This window comes from Muscardinus avellanarius (genome assembly GCF_963383645.1).
Source record: "Muscardinus avellanarius genome assembly, chromosome: 4".
Classification (NCBI taxonomy): domain Eukaryota; kingdom Metazoa; phylum Chordata; class Mammalia; order Rodentia; family Gliridae; genus Muscardinus; species Muscardinus avellanarius.
In genome coordinates, this window is record NC_137789.1 from 11,589,436 (window position 1) to 11,605,369 (window position 15,934).

Sequence of the window (15,934 nt, forward strand, 5' to 3'; positions counted from 1 at the left end):
GCTGAATTACAGATCATGAGAGATGCATGTATGTTGGCAAGTGAGCCACACACACCCTGTTTATAATGCACAGCCAATAACTGAGGAAAACTTTCCTGAAAAAACTAGTTAGCCTCTTCACCAGTGAATGACTAGTTATTTTCAAATAATAAAATTTTGGCCTGACAAATAAAGGAATCAATATATGTGTGTTTAACCTTTTAAATATGTGAATATAGCTGGACCTGGTAGCACAAGCCTATGATCCCAGTACTTGAGTGGTAGAGACAGGAGGACCAGAGGATCACAGAACAATTTAATGATGCTATCAGCTACCTAGCGAGACCCTGTTTCCAAATGAAAAATAAAATAAAATAGGTCTGGGGGTGTAGCTAAGAGATAGGATGCCACTGGTTCCTCCCTAGAACTGCAAAAAAATCAATTAAATACATAAATAAGTAAATAAATAAATATGTGGTGTAAAGGCTAGAACAAAATTTTGGATTTTCTTCCCTTGACTTATTTTCCCAATTTAAAAAGAAAGAACTGGGATTTTACTTATGCTAATCCTGGTACCCACTTTGCCAGTGACTGAGCTGATACCATGCCATTATACAATTTTTCGTCAAGCTATAGTCATCATTTATCGGCATTTCAAAATATAATACTTCTCTCCTATACCTAAGTGAAAAATAGTTATTTCTGAATTTCAGAGGAGCCAAATGTTTAGGTAATTCTTATATTTAGATCCTTCCCCAAATGCCTATTTTTAAAAACGCAGTATAAACATATACACACACCCACATCCACATAGACTTTCTTTTCTCCCAGGGAACTGACATTTCTGAAATGATGTTCACAAGGAAATTGAGTAACTTAGGTAATTTTGGTAAAATAGAGTAACTTAGGTCAAGCTACATCCTTTTCTACTCACTTTCTGAGTCCAAATTCTCCAGGTTGTGGGCCCAAGGTCATTTGGCCAAAGGGACAGTGCTCACCTCTCAGCCCTGGCCATATTTTGGTGCAACCATTTCAGTGCTACAGATAATAGCACTGAAACCCCTATCCTGTGAGCCTATAAACAAACCGTTAATGTTTTGGCTTCCTCCTCTCCAATTCCCAAGTCATATGTGAAGCAGGAATTCTGCTCCCCTCCCCAGGTCCTCTGCTGCACTGACACCACCCCTAACCCTGAGATGAAGCCAGGGTTGGAGTTTGCATATCTGCTCCACACATTACCACAGATTCAATGTTTTGAAAGCTAAATTTTAAGTTGACACTTGCTTCCAATCACACGGCCTCAGAGAATCCCATCTCAATAATTGTGCCAAAATCCACTTCAGCAAATTCTGCCAAAGTTTAACAAGTATTTTTCTTTAAGTTAAAAATGGAGCTGGGCGTGGTGGCACACGCTTGTAATCCCAGCATTCGGGAGGCTGAGACAGGAGGATAGTGGTTTGCGGACAGCCTCAGCTACTTAGTGAGGCCCTCTGCAACTCAGTGAGACCCAGTTTCAGAATAAATAATAAAAATATAGGGCAGAGGGTGTAGCTGGGAGGTCAAATTCCCCTGGGTTCCATCCCCAGACCCTCAAAAATTAATTAAAGAAAGAAAGAATAAAAAAATAGGGCAGGGAGTATAGCTCGGAGGTTGAATGCCCCTGGGTTCCATCCCCAGACCCACAAAAAAATGTAAATAAATAAAATTTAAATGGCCCAAGTATACAATGACTCCAACATAATCACCTTTCCCCACCAAGATTAAGATCTTCTTTCTAGAGAATACAAAGAATAATAAATATCATGGTGATGAATCCAAGGTTAGCTAATAGGCCAGTAGATCAGAGCTAGGCAAGCTTCTTAGGTAGGATAGAATCAGTGCTAGGAACCATTTATCCCTTGTTAGAGTGGCTGGGGGTTTGGGGCCAATGATTGAGACAAAATACAGGATGCTACAGATTTCTTCTCTGACAACCTACCTACATCACACCCAAAAAGAACAAGGACCAATGTGTCTAACCTTCAAGCCATGGCCTACCAGTGGGATGAAATGAAGCAAGAGTAAAGGCTTTGAATGCCAAGTACAGCACACCAGAAGAGAGCCTACATTGTTCTTACATGTTCCTGGACCTGAACCCCAAACATAATGAACTGTTTTAATGATCCAGCTTACTAATATTGGTCACAAAGTCAAGAATGAGGTTGGGGTTCAAACTAGTAGCAAATCCTTAAGTGCCTACCATGGAATCAGCCAGAAAGAGCATGCCTTGCTATCATTCTTTCAGTCTGTTCATCATTAGGAGATTGAAATTTCAGGACAGATGGTGGCAAAATCCAATAGAAATATTTTGCATATCTTTTAATCTTTACCATATTTAGCATCCAGGAAACACTTGTAAACTCCCAGTTCTGCCCAAAGGTGACAAGCAACGATGGTCTTAGTTACCTGGGTCCTAGATTTACATCACATACTCATGTTTGGGATTGGGAACCAGGTTACAGAGGCCTGCTGCATGCTTCAGCAGGTTTGTTAGAAACATCTGGATAATTATTTCAGCAAACAGAAGGGATAGTCAGACCCTTGTGACATCCTTTCCTATGACAGAAGCTATGAGAATGTTATGAAAATTACTTATACCTCTTCCAAAGGCAGGATCTCATAGACTTCCTTCCACAGTAAGATCTCATTAGACCTTCTTTTGCTTTGTTTGGGAAACAGTGTATGTTGGCATAAATATCCAAAGAATAAAAGAAAATATAAATAGAATTCCTGCCTAAAAACGCACCAAACCAATCACTCAGATGTGATATTTCATCCCCTCTTACAGACAGGAAAAATCATGGTCATCTTGACCAATATCCCCTGTGTATGGAGGATGCTCCAAATCGCTGCCACCTCCACCTCCATAAGATGGAAACATTATGACTTTCAGGTTCTAGTAGACACCAGTCACTGGGTGACTGATGGGGATTTTTCCAAGAGTCACCTGATTCAGTGCCTATCCGAATGCCATATTATGTCTTCTTGATAGAAAAAGATTGCCTCTCGCATCCAAGGAAACCTGTGGTCGCTATCCCTAGATTTGAAAAAAAACTAATTGTGACTTTTTCAAACACAGCAAGTATTTGTTGAGAAGCTCTGAATCCAAACCATTGTAGATTACATCACCTTGAAAATTTCCCAAGAAGTGAGCTTTCTTACAAAGAATAAACAGTGATTATTTAGGATAATGGGGATGTAAATTAGCATAACTCAGTTATTCCACCATACACACATAACATTGCTGCACACCCCATAATTATATATTATTATTATTTATTATTATTATTTGTCAAAAAGGAACACAAAATATCTTTTTTTAAAGTAGTAGACTTCTCTTTGAATATTGGATTGTGATTTTAATAAACGATATGGTGGAAAACAGGTTTAATGTACATTGGCTAAGAAAGCCATTGTCCCTCCTCCTTGAGTACAGACTCATCTGAAACTGGGAACAAATAGTCTTTGAGGAAGGAGAAGAATAAGAGGGGGAAGTCCCACACAGCCAGGCCCTGAGCTTGCTGGACTTGACATTCTCTCCAGATCCTTCCTGAATTATCAATGAGCTGGCTCAGAGTGGGACGTTGGTCTTAACAACCTATAGCTAAATCTCAAGACTGCCACATCCACCTCATAGGGGAGCTCAAAATAGATGAAGCCTTTTCATTCATGACTTTAATTTTTTTTTCTGTAAGCCAGCTCATGGAAAATGCTAAAGCTGAAATTAGTCTAGGGTTTGGTTCTGGAAAAGATTCAAGGTTACTACTTTTCAATCTGTATTCTCTGGTTCCCTGCCAGGCAGCAATGGGAGATAGTAATGCAGAAGGCAATCTCTGGTACATGGTAGAGATACTGTTATGTAGACACACTCTGTGGTATATATGAACTTTGTTTCTTGTGGAGAAGTTGTAGAAACTGAGGCCATTTGCCTGGAAAAGAAAACGATGGATGCTGAAAGGAGTCTGCTTGGAGACAGACAAATAGATCTTATTCAGAGATCAGAAAATAATACAGCGTGTGGAATTTGTAAATAAAAGCCAGGTAGAGTTTTAGAGCACTCTTTTCCAAATGGCATTGCACAGAACCTATAGGCGCAATTCAAGAAAAGGGAATTTTATGGTCAAAACAGGTTCATGCCCTGTTTTTTTTCCCTTATTCTCTGGCCAATAATTTATATGAATTGACCATTTCAACTGCTGAAAGTCAGTTTAAGACTAGAATAATATTTGAAAGCTTAAGATATTTTATTTTACCTGATACAAATTTATATCAAACTGCTGCTGTAAATCTTGAAAGATACACAATATCTTGTTCCAGCCAAGTGTTGTGGTGCACGACTGTAATCTCAGTGCTTGGAAGGATGAGACAGGAGGGTCATGTGTTTGAGGGCAGCCTCAGCAATTTAATGAGAAGCTTGGCAACCTAGTAAGATCTTGTTAGAAAGTAAAAAAAAATAAAAGATAAAAATAAGAAGGGGCTGGAAGGGTATAGTTCAGAGGTAGAATACTTAGCAACTTAGTGAGAAGCTTGAGAACTTAGTGAAACTATCTTTCAAAGTAAAAAAAAAAATGAATAAAATTTTAAAAGTCTGGGGGACATACCTCAGAGGTTGAATACCTTTGGGTTCAATTCCAGTACCAAATAAATAAATAAATAAATAAATAAATAAATAAATAAATAGTTCATTCCAGTGTAATTTCATACCAGCAAATAAGAAATGTTATACATTCCCTGATACTTCCTACAATGGGATCACTGTGGGTATATCAGTGTAAGGATTTCCAGTGTTGACAGCACTCTCCCACTAAGGTGAACACATAACCAAATCTTGTTTTTTTTACTACTGAAGATCAGGGAATGACAGATAATCCCAACTCATAGTCACCCTCAACATCCTGTGTCCTTTGTGAGTGGGGTAGGAGTCAGATGGAAGCAGATGTCTTCCCAGCAGCCCTTCCTAGCTTCAGATTCTTTGCCTTCTTGAGCTCACATGTGCACATGAAACAGCATGTATATTGTCATATTAAATTAAGAGAAAGAACGAGAAAGGAATCAAAACAGGAATAAAAATAACTGCTTAGACAAGAAGGGAGTTCTTTACAACTACACCACTGGCATTTTTATAGAAGGATTTGCTTCCCAGATGGTACCTGTGACCTGGTAGCTGTGATGAAGGAAGGAGGGAGGACTGGATTCCACATGTGTCCTCATTTGAAGGAGCCGCAGAGACACCCAGTAGATGTGGTGAGGAGCAGAGAACTGTGCATGGAGGTTTCACTGGTCTCTGTCCATAGAAGTGGCCAATGGCCACAGAATTCTTCTTGAATTGATGGTTGCTGTAAATCACAGGCCGCCAGGAAGCAACATCTATTCCTGGTTTACAGATGTCCCCTACAGGCCAACATCTGTCCCTGATGATGTTCTCAGCAGTCCACACTAGTATGAGAAAAAAAAAAATAGCAGCAAAGTAGAGAATTGTTCATTCAATTCAACACCATGGTGTTGCACACCTGTAATCCCAATACTCAGGAAACCGAGACAGAAAGATTGGAGTGTCGAGGCCAGCCCCAGTAACTTAGTGAGAACTTGTTTCAAAATTAAAAGGGCTGGAGGATAGCTCAGAGGTATATATGTACAAGTGTATATGTGTATGTATATGTATATGTATATGTATATGTATATGTATATGTATATGTATATGTATATGTGTGTGTTCTATGTGAAGGATCTCCAGTACTATATAAATACACACACATACATACACACATATATACATTTTCTGTGTGAAGAATATATATATATATATATATATATACATACATACATATTCTATATGAAGAATCATCTTTTATTCCAAGATTATATTGCTTTTATTGGGAAAAACATGGTTTTCCTTTTATGAATAATACTGGAGCAATAAATGCCCACAACCCCACAACATCAGAACCCGATAAAACAGAAAATCAGAGATTTCTAGAAGATCAAATCAGGAAAATAACTGTAGAAATAATAGAGGTGCTTCAAAAAGAACTCAGAGAGAGCCAAAAAGAGATAAAGGATGCAATTAATGAAGTAAAGACCTCAATTCAAAGCACAAACAACCGATTAGACCACATGGAGAACAGAATCTCGCTCTTAGAAGATGATCATTCCAAAAATGAATGCATAGTTTCTAATCTAGGAAAAAATATCCGACAGCAGGAATCTGATATTGAAGAAATATGGGCCCATTTTAAGAGAGCTAACCTAAGAATAATTGGAATAGAGGAGGGAAAAGAAAGTGAAACCAAAGGGATCAACAATCTCTTCAAGGAAGTAATAGCAGAGATAACGGTCATATTAGGGACCTGCAGTTGTGACATTGTGACTTTCTGCTGTGATTGCTGCTGCTTCTGTAATTGAAATAAATCCTCCCCCAAAATATTTTTAAAAATTCCTCTGTTCTACAGAATCTAAAGGTTTCAGAAGCACTAAAAGGCAAGAGGGGTTGGCAGAGTGAATTATACCTATTTAATCCACAGAAGGAAAACTGTAAAAAAAATTAAAATTATAGAAAGGGATGGAGATGCCTAATTAAAGATACATAGATCATTGCCATGGATTTCATCTCCTACTGCCAGACTGCAGCCCTGAGCACCTCCAGGAAATATCCTGGTAGAACTTAGACAGAATATGTGCCCAGATAAGGGCAGCTGTGTGTCCTTTCCAACTCCTCTCCAAGATAGAAGGTTAAGTGTTATCATTTTCCAAGATATGTGGGAAGAATTTCTGCCCAAGAAACCAATGGGAAACCTGCTGAGTGGCCTCCAGTCTGGTTCTCTCTGCTTTCTGGGATGCTGTGTAATCTCATTTACTCCCAGGAGCTCAAGCCCCCTGGCCCTGCGTGGATCCTGCCATTCAATTTTCTGCAACATTGGTCCCTGCCTCCTCCTCTCCGCTCCAGCTCTCTCCTTGTCTCTCCCTCTAATATCTATCTTTCTCTCTGTTGTAGTCTCCTTGTTACATAGGGCTGAGATTAACTGCTTCAGTGCTTCAAGACCATATGTTTTTCTTTCTAATGCTGTCACATTCAACTCAGTAAATTCAACTGGCAATAAGGACTTGTTATAGAATTCTGTAGAGACCTCATATTTGGGTTACATGCACTATCCTCATAAAGGTTAAAAGGCAAGGTCCAACAACACCACAGGGAGGATCCTTATCAAGTGGGCTGGTTGACTTCAGAGAGGTCAGAGTCTCTGACTCCAGCTCTGGCCCTGAAGTTGGTGGGTCTGATGCATCTGAAAATGAGCTGAAGGCTCTTCAGCAAGTCTCTCCAAGACTGAGACCTGGAGCAAGAAGGTCTCCAAATCCTCCATCTCTTCTCACCTGCTGCCACAGGATGATTCCAGTTTCAGCCTGGCCTGTGATCTTCACATAGCCAGCTGAGAGGCTGGCAGAGCCAAGCAGAGGGGGTGAGCATGCACGGGGTTGGGAGGCCTCCCAGCTAACTCTGCAGGTGCTCCCTGCCTCCCACCTCTTCTCAAGGAAATCTTGTGGAGGGGAATGGAATGGGCTTCTCTGCCCCTACATCCCTACAGGTCCTTTATCTATTTTCTATTTTTGTTGTTGTTGCTTTTGTTAAAGAAACCCTCTTATAGTGGAGCTTCAAGTGAGCATTGCATTTGGCCAGAGCCAGCCAGTTGACTTTATCACTGGCCGATGAATCACCAGGAGACAAGGTCTCGCAGCCAAACCTGGTGTGCCCTCGTAAGCCAATGCAATTTCTGCATCCATGTATCCATTTCCAGTTACCAACCATGGTGGTTGTGCCTCTCTCCACCCCGGGCTGTGCAACCCCATGAAGTGGTGGGAGGCTGGAATTGCTTGCATTTTTTTTTTTGCCTAAAGGAAATTATAACACATATATCTATATGGCTATATAGATATATAATGGTCAGTGCTGGAGTGAGACATAGTTGTAAAGAATGACAACTAAATACTATTGATCATATTTAAGCAGCATATCCTGGCACATATGACTGTCCATTTATGAGGAATGCTTAGAAGAAAATGCAAGCCTCGAGACCCCCAGTCTCTCCACCACTGTTAAAGAAAAGACCACGTGAAAGTGTGAAATCTTCTCAGTGGGAGATGATCACTTCTGTGGGCTTTCTAGATATATTTTCTTTCTAAGGTGTGGTTCTTGTTTCCTTTCTCTCATGCCTGGAATGTACCTGGCTAGAGAAAGGATCACAATGAACATTCCCAAGGCAATAATTCTCCAAATGCCTCAACCACAAGAATTCAGTGCACCTACATAGAAGAAAGGGAAGGGTCCCTCTCGATGTAATATTTCGCCAGGCTGTGTTTCCTTAACCAAATGCTCACCTCTCAGATTGTGTAGGTTTCACTGAATATGACTGCATGGAACTCTGTTACTGTGTGCAATGCAACATGACCTAAAAACATTGCATTTCTTTTTGATCCAAAGGGGACTAGCAGGTTTATTGTGTTTGCATGTGCTTTTCCCCTAGACTCTGGCTGCCCTAACAAGAAATTCAATAAATCTGCTTCCAAACCATCTTGCACAAGCTTTGCATGTCCAGTCTGGGCCTGAGGAAATTAACAAGAGAATAGAACATACCATCGACTTGCGGAGTGGCGATAAATTGAGAAGAGAGCATATCAAGCCATTCTCACTGATGTTTAAAGACTCCAGCCTGGAGTACAAGGTAGAGCTGAGTCTCCACAGTGGCTCTTTTTCTCTGAAGTAAATTATTGTGAATGTTCTCATGGTATTAGAGAGAGTACCCAGGAACTTCAGTTTTGGTTTCTCTGTTTGGGGTTTTTTGGGGGGATTTTTTTTGTTGTTGTTGTTTTATTTTTTTGTTTGTTTGTTTGGTTTGATTTGCTTCGGAACTGTCATTTCTTATTCTCTTTGAAAAACTTGAGTAGACTAAAGCCATAAAAGGAGATGCTAGTTGGATAAAGAGAGTCTCAGCTTGGTTCTCTTAGGAAAAGACAAGTAAAAGAACAAGGGATCCTTAACTCAGTGAGCAGAATAGGACTTTCTTCCACTTCGAGTTTAGGTCAAGTGATGCTCGTGCCCATTTGCCTTTACTGTTAGGTGTGTGCTTCTCAGTTGCAGCCCTTGTAACATAATATATGAGGACACCCAATAGCCTGATGTAAGCACAAAGTGATAAACACCATCTTTCCTAGAGTGTAGGCATCTATTTTGCAATTGTCCAGTTGTGTTCTGGTTCAAAGTGCTTCTGATCTAGGTCTAGCAGAAGGAGCATAAGTTATGTATTCTGAGTCAGGTTGGAATTGCACCTCTGCAACTTCCTTACTCTGTGACCTTTGGCAAATGAAGTAACCTCGTTGAGTATGGATCCCTTCCTGTACAATGAGAATAAAGAGCAACCCTCCCTCATCTGTTATGAAAGACTCCAGGGTGATGCTTTGATTAGGTGAAGTGTGTAAATATCGCGGCTATCATCATATGAATGACTTTTTCCATGCCTTCCCCACCCCAACTTGGAACCATAAAGTAGGGTAGGGGGACAGGTGCTGGCCCTGCTGGGCTGGCTGTTCCTCGGCAGTGATGAAAGCCAACATGCAGTCCTTGACCGAGCACAAGAGGTGATTGGCATCTGCAGGAGCCTCCAGCAAGAACAGCAGGGAATTCGCAAGCAAATTTCAGGAGTTTGATCCAATTCTCCGTAAAGCTCCAGTGAGCAATTCTTTTGTGAGTTTGCTCAGCTGCCTGGGAGAATCTACCTTCCTCAGTTTAGGGAATTCACACTTCTGTGCACATGCACCAGTCCCTGTGAGTGTCTTTGATAATTATTTTCAGATTGCAAACTCCAAAATTAATACCTCTTCCTGTAATTCCCAACTCAAACTGTATTGTGTCTATGTTCTAACCAAACAGGAGGAAAAGAAACATTTTCCCTCCTCATTCAGTGCCCCCCAAAATAGCAGGTGGGTTTTTCTTATTCATAATATAATTAAGGGCTTACAGGCCAAATTAGATACATTTTTTGTCCTGGTTATTATATTAAAGGAGCGAGAACAAGGAGTAGGGTGGCTTTACAAAGGATCTTCTCAATTAACTGGGTAGATACTTGTGTCCAGAGGTATGCAAAATCCTTTTGTCTATTCTTGCCAAAGATGGACTTGCTTCACTAATGACCTGTCTCCTGCAGACTGTAGTTTCCAGTGTGTTTTATTTCATAGCATCCTCATCTCCTCTGTAGCAGCCTGGTGCTGGAGTAAGAATGAATTCATGGGAGGCAGAGCCTGTCTGAGGTTGATTTCTGTAACCAAGCGAGGTTCTTCTAAGAAAGTCAGAAGGCAGAAGCCTGAACAAACATGAGACTTGGCTGCTAACCTCCAGCCCATGCCACATACCGCGTGTTCTGTATAGCATGGGCCGCCCAGTGCTCAGGGCGACAAGCACAGCAGAAATCACTTGCTCCCCTTCTGACACAGAAACTATCCTCACTGGCTCCATGGGTCTAGTTACTGCTGAGCAGAGAACATGTGATAAGTAGCATCCATCGAGTGTGTACCAAGCACAAGTCACTATTTCTAAGATGTTCACACAAACTAAAACAGCAGAATAAAATAGATATTGTGATGAGCCTCATCTTAGTCTTGATGAAAGGAGACGCAGAGAAAAAAAACAATGGCACCTGCCCAAAATCAGACTCTCAGCAGGGCCCGGGAGCTGATTCCACTCTCACCCCAAAGTCAGAGCTCTTGTTCACATCACCGCCTCTGCCTGAAGCCCCAGGGCTTGCCCTCCTGACAAGCCCTCTCCATCTTTCTTCATCCTCTCCTTTTTGAATGTTGGATGAGGTGAGAGGAAGAGCAGAGGGGCTTTGTGGGACCGGGAAGCTTTAGCAAAGTTAAGAAAGGCGCTCAAATTGTGGGACTTCAGGCTCAGAGAACAAGATTGATGTGCAGCTACTGGGTGGTGTTACATATATCACTTTTGCATCCTCAGAGAGACATTACTATCTCACTTACCAAAGAGAACACTGAGCCTCCAAGAGGTTAAACAGGGCTCAAAATCCTGCTGATTTATTTCATCAACTCTAAGGTACCTTCAACTGACAGATTATCTGTCTTAGAAAAATCACCAATAACACACACACACACACACACACACACACACACACACACACACACACATAAGCAAAGCTTCCACCCTCAGGACAATGTTAGGAAAATAACCCAGAACACACGGACAGAAGGTCAGTGAGGAAACTCACGTGCCTACGCCCTGGTATTGATTAAATGAAGAGAAAGAAACAGCTCCCCGGGATTTAAACTCCGAAATGGAATCTGCACGGGTTTGCCGCTTGAATTCACACTCTGAATGTGGTCTAAGAAAAGCCTATGGCAGAGAATTTAATCGAAAGTGGTACCAGGTTGATACTGCCACCTAGTGTCGAGCACAAGTATTTGTTCAAACCTCCCTGGACGAGCTCAAGATTAATAAAGATTCCACAACTAAGAAGATGCACGCAGATTCCAGAGGTGTTCAAGTGTGCATTTTATTATTTCACGTGTTAATTAGAAAGGTATGTCTTAATATTTTTGAGGCACATACAGTATTTATAATTTCAAATTATCCTTTCTTCCCACTGCCCTCCTGCTTCTAACTGCAAAATAGTTTTAATAATGCGTACTATCCTGTTGCATGTCTTTAACATTTTTGTTTGTTTTCAGATTTTTAAGGTACAAACTATGTTTCCATGGCCACTGTGATAATTAAATCACACAGCATGATTATTTATTTCCTTAGAATAAAATCCTAAAGAAACAAAAAACAAAGGCACATTGCAGCATTTGATGTGTGTTCAGAAACTGTCCTATGCCTATACTTTTTTTAAGTGGCCATCTTGGTAAGAAGCAAAAGGCACCTCCTTACCGCTTTTATTTCTGAAATCATGATTGGGGCTGAAGGTCTTTCTGTATATAGCCTTTAAACTTCTCCTTTTGTGATTCCCACGTTTGTCTTAATTGGCCACCCTTTCTTGGGGAACTCATCTTTGTCTCATGGAACCGAGACAAAGGAATAAAGGAATATGTGGCAATGGAAAGAAGACTGTGCCAAGGAATTAACTTTTCGGTTCATTAGGATATTGGACTCTTGAGTTAGGTAATAAAAGAGTTGCACATTTTTTGTCTAGGAGACCTTCAGAATTTATTAAACCAGTTCATTTATTGCTTAGAAGAATGCAGGTAGGATGTGGGGATGGAACCAAATGATTTCACTTGTTCTTCATTTTTCTAAACCAGACATTTCTAGATATTTTCATGATCTTATGTTTAAATTATTAAAGGAATTATTCTGTTGCATTAGCAGGCACATTTTGAGTTTTTAAAGCTCTAGTAAGTTACAAAAATCATATGAAAATTTGGGTTTCTTATTTAGGCATTAAGGGCAGGCTTCAAAGAGGCTTGGGGGAAAATCCACCCCTCTTCAAACAGCAGCCCTGTGAGACTCCTCTACATTCTTGAAATTACCTTGTAAAACTACTGCTTTACTCCCCTCTAGGTAGTCATTTCACTTATATGTTTTTATCACACCTATTCACCAGCTCCAGTCCTCCAAAACCAGCATTTTCAGAGTCAGAAGCACCTTACATAGGATAATATAGCCGGCCATGGTGGCTCACATTTGTAATCCCAGCATTTTGGAGGCTGACACAGGAGGATCGCAGTTTGTGGACAGCCTCAGCTACTACTTAGGGAGGCCCTTTGCAATTCAGTGAGACCCTGTTTCAAAATAAAGAATAAAAAATAGGTCTGGGGTGTAGCTCGGAGATAGAATGCCACTGGGTTCCGTGCTCAGTACCACAAAAGAAAGAATGATATGAGGACAGTATGATGATTTTAGCCCAAAGTTCATTCACCCAATACTAAAACAATTTCAGTGATTCCTGTGCATATAGTATCATCATCTAAAACCAAGAGCAGAGAGCACAAGAAAAGTAACCTCTCTCCTGGCCTCACCGTGGCTTGAAGAGCTACACTAATCAAGGAAAAAGCATTGTTTCTCCTAAGAATGGAAAATATGGAAGAGGGTGAACTGGAAGAATGGTGTGTTGGAATCTTCATAAAATATCTGCAAGAATTCCCATATGTTAGTCTAACCCCTCTACCAAAAAGCATCATGACACTAGAACACATACTACCACTCAGGGCCTTCTGTCATACTGGGGGGCAGCATCATCCCATATCATACCTCTGAAGCCATTCATCTCAGATACATGTTAGCATGTTTTCTCTTGGGTCAACTAAACATGGGAATCCCTCTTCACTCAAAGGTCAGGCTATTTGGAAAGATGTCTGCCAGTGAGATTCCCCAAACTCACATGTCACTCATAGAATTGCTCTCAATGATGTTTTGATTAGGAGAGACACCAAAATAGAGAAGATGGCTTATTTTGAAATTTAAAAATTATCGCAAATTAGATTCTCACTTTTTTGTCCCAGTTATGCCTTTGATCCAAATAATCTAATTTGAGGATGCTCTAGGCCATTGCTATGCTACGTAATGCTGAATTTACCAATAGAACAGAAGTTAAATTTCTTCATTCACTTATACAAAATGAACAAATTGTCCTGGTTGGGACTCTTATTTAATTTAAAAACATATTAATTTATTCTAATGGAAGATGTGCTGGAAAATTCTCTTTCTTCAAACTAGATTTATCCAAAGATGGATTTGGTTTCCCAAGTGAGAAGAAACTGAGTTAATAGCTCATTTCAAAGAGATGCTACTGAGTAATATTAGTATTAGTAAGCACTGGACCAAGGTAAAAAAAAAATTCAATTCACTCCACTTATAAGATTTTGTAATATTCACTCACAAGTTAGATAAAAAGACAGAGTATAGCTATCATTTGGACAGCTGGACAGATTGCTTTAACTGGCAGCATCCTCTATGTCTTGTAGAGATGTAAGGACTTTGTACCTTTTAGGTTATACTTAAAATGGAGAATAATTCTAATGACTATCTCAGAGAAGACTAGAGGCTTTGCTCATCGTCTATGGATGAAGAATGTGGAATGGGATTTTCCTTCATGTGATTAGACTTGCATTTCTCCCTTTTCTTGTGACAGGTATAGAACTCATTGTTCCTTATTGCTCTGGTTTCAGTTCTAAAGATACCTTTAAAAGAGTTCAGAACCAGTGTCCCCCCAGACACAGACAAAATGGGTCACAAATTCTTCATGCTCCAATTCCTTAGAAGGAACCCTAAGTCTTGAATTCATCAAATCAAGTTGAGGATGTAATTTCTAAAACAATTTTATACTCATTCAAAAACTGTGGACCCTCTTCTTCTGTTGCATTTACATGAAACCCACTATGCCTTTGGTGTTCTTCAATTATCCACTCACTCATCTAGCCCTATGAAAGGGATTCTTCATTTTACATCTGAGAATCTATTCATCAACCACGAAAATACACCAGTGCCATTTTACTAGACTAATCCATGAGGTGTTTCTGAAGACTATTCTTTGCCCAGATCAGGTTTCACTTTTATTCTTAACAAGATTTGCATAGACCCAGATCTTTAGCACATTCCCTTCCTGTGGATCATAAGTTGCTCCACTAAATTTGCCAAGAAACACTATCATGAATACTATGAATAGAGCCTTCCTTTGCAAATAGCAAGACAGCAGCAGACAGAGCAGCCAGTGAGACCTTGCACTCTGGAACAGAACTCTTTGGATTCCCCACTTACAACATGGAAAAGCATGATTAAGTTACTTATTCATTCCAATCCTCGGTTTCTTTACCTACAAAATATGGATATGATGTGCAGTATTTTTCCATTGTTTTGATAATTAAATGGAATCATCCTTGGAAACATGTAGCACAGTGCCTACACCATGCTGGAAATTGCTCATTATTCATATTTGTTACAGCAAATATTTTCCTTAATCAACACAAATCCTACAGATTGAAAAATTATAATATGCCATATTCTAATTTATTCTCCCAAAGGAAATATTTGTAATTTGTTTCAAGTGGCTTGCCCTTTTAATCAGTATGAACCCCATTCATAGCTGGCTTAGGTAACTGCCTTGGGTCTTCCCTGCCCATAGACAGTGGATCAATGGGGAGAACTTGGCTGCAATCAAGAGATGTGGCTTACTGTCTAAACTTTTCCACCAACCAATTGACCATGACAATTTCATTCCTATCCTTGATCCTCCAAATACTCATCTGAGAAGATAAAACAAATTGTGAGCTATCTCCAGACCAAGGACTCAATGAATTATGAGCACCCAGTGGTCATTTCTAGGGACACCTTTACTAATGGTTCCTGAAAAAGCATAGAATTCCAACTAACACTGGAGAATATCTTAGGAATAAGGTAATAGGTAAGGGCAGGGTACTTTCCCGAGTCAAAAGACTACACATGAAATCATAATCTCTTTTTGAAGAATTATTTCTAATATATGATTCAAGACAGTCAACAATATTTTTGGTTTCCACTGAGTGCAAGGTACAAATATGTATAGAAGAATTGAAGAAAGTCAACACCCTGCTTGTGAAAGTAGGCTTCACAATGGTAAAAGTATAGCAATAATATTAATATAATTAATTGCTTAATAGCAGGAAATACTTGTGTAGGGTTATGATATGCAAGGCTCTGCCTTAAGTAATTTGTATATACTATTTCATCCTTCCAACAACCTTTATGAGGTAGCTCCAACTTAATTTATACCCATTTTCTAGATAAAAAAAAACAGAGCCATAAAGCTTAGTCAATTTTTTCAATATTGCATCACTAATTAAGTGTTGGAACTGGGATTCAAATCCAGCTAACTCTAGATTCAAATCTAATTCTACATTAATCCCTACTCACAACTAAGATGTAAAAGTTTAAATGAAGCCAGAA

The 15,934-nt window shown here is 39.8% G+C and overlaps 1 protein-coding gene across 3 annotated transcripts in view; it reads left to right on the forward strand.

Moving 5' to 3' along the window:
• The window catches only part of ADCY8 (adenylate cyclase 8), a gene marked incomplete at both ends in the record, with an annotated part of 223,274 nt that overhangs the window by 130,331 nt on the left and 77,009 nt on the right, over positions 1–15,934 (forward strand). For 2 of the 3 annotated variants that reach the window (XM_080695322.1, XM_080695323.1), the window contains one exon: positions 8,535–8,732. The exons of the other annotated variant lie outside the window; for it this stretch is intronic. In XM_080695322.1, the coding sequence (XP_080551448.1) occupies positions 8,535–8,732 (198 nt within the window). The remainder of the gene's footprint in view (positions 1–8,534; positions 8,733–15,934) is intronic. 3 annotated transcript variants of the gene reach the window in all.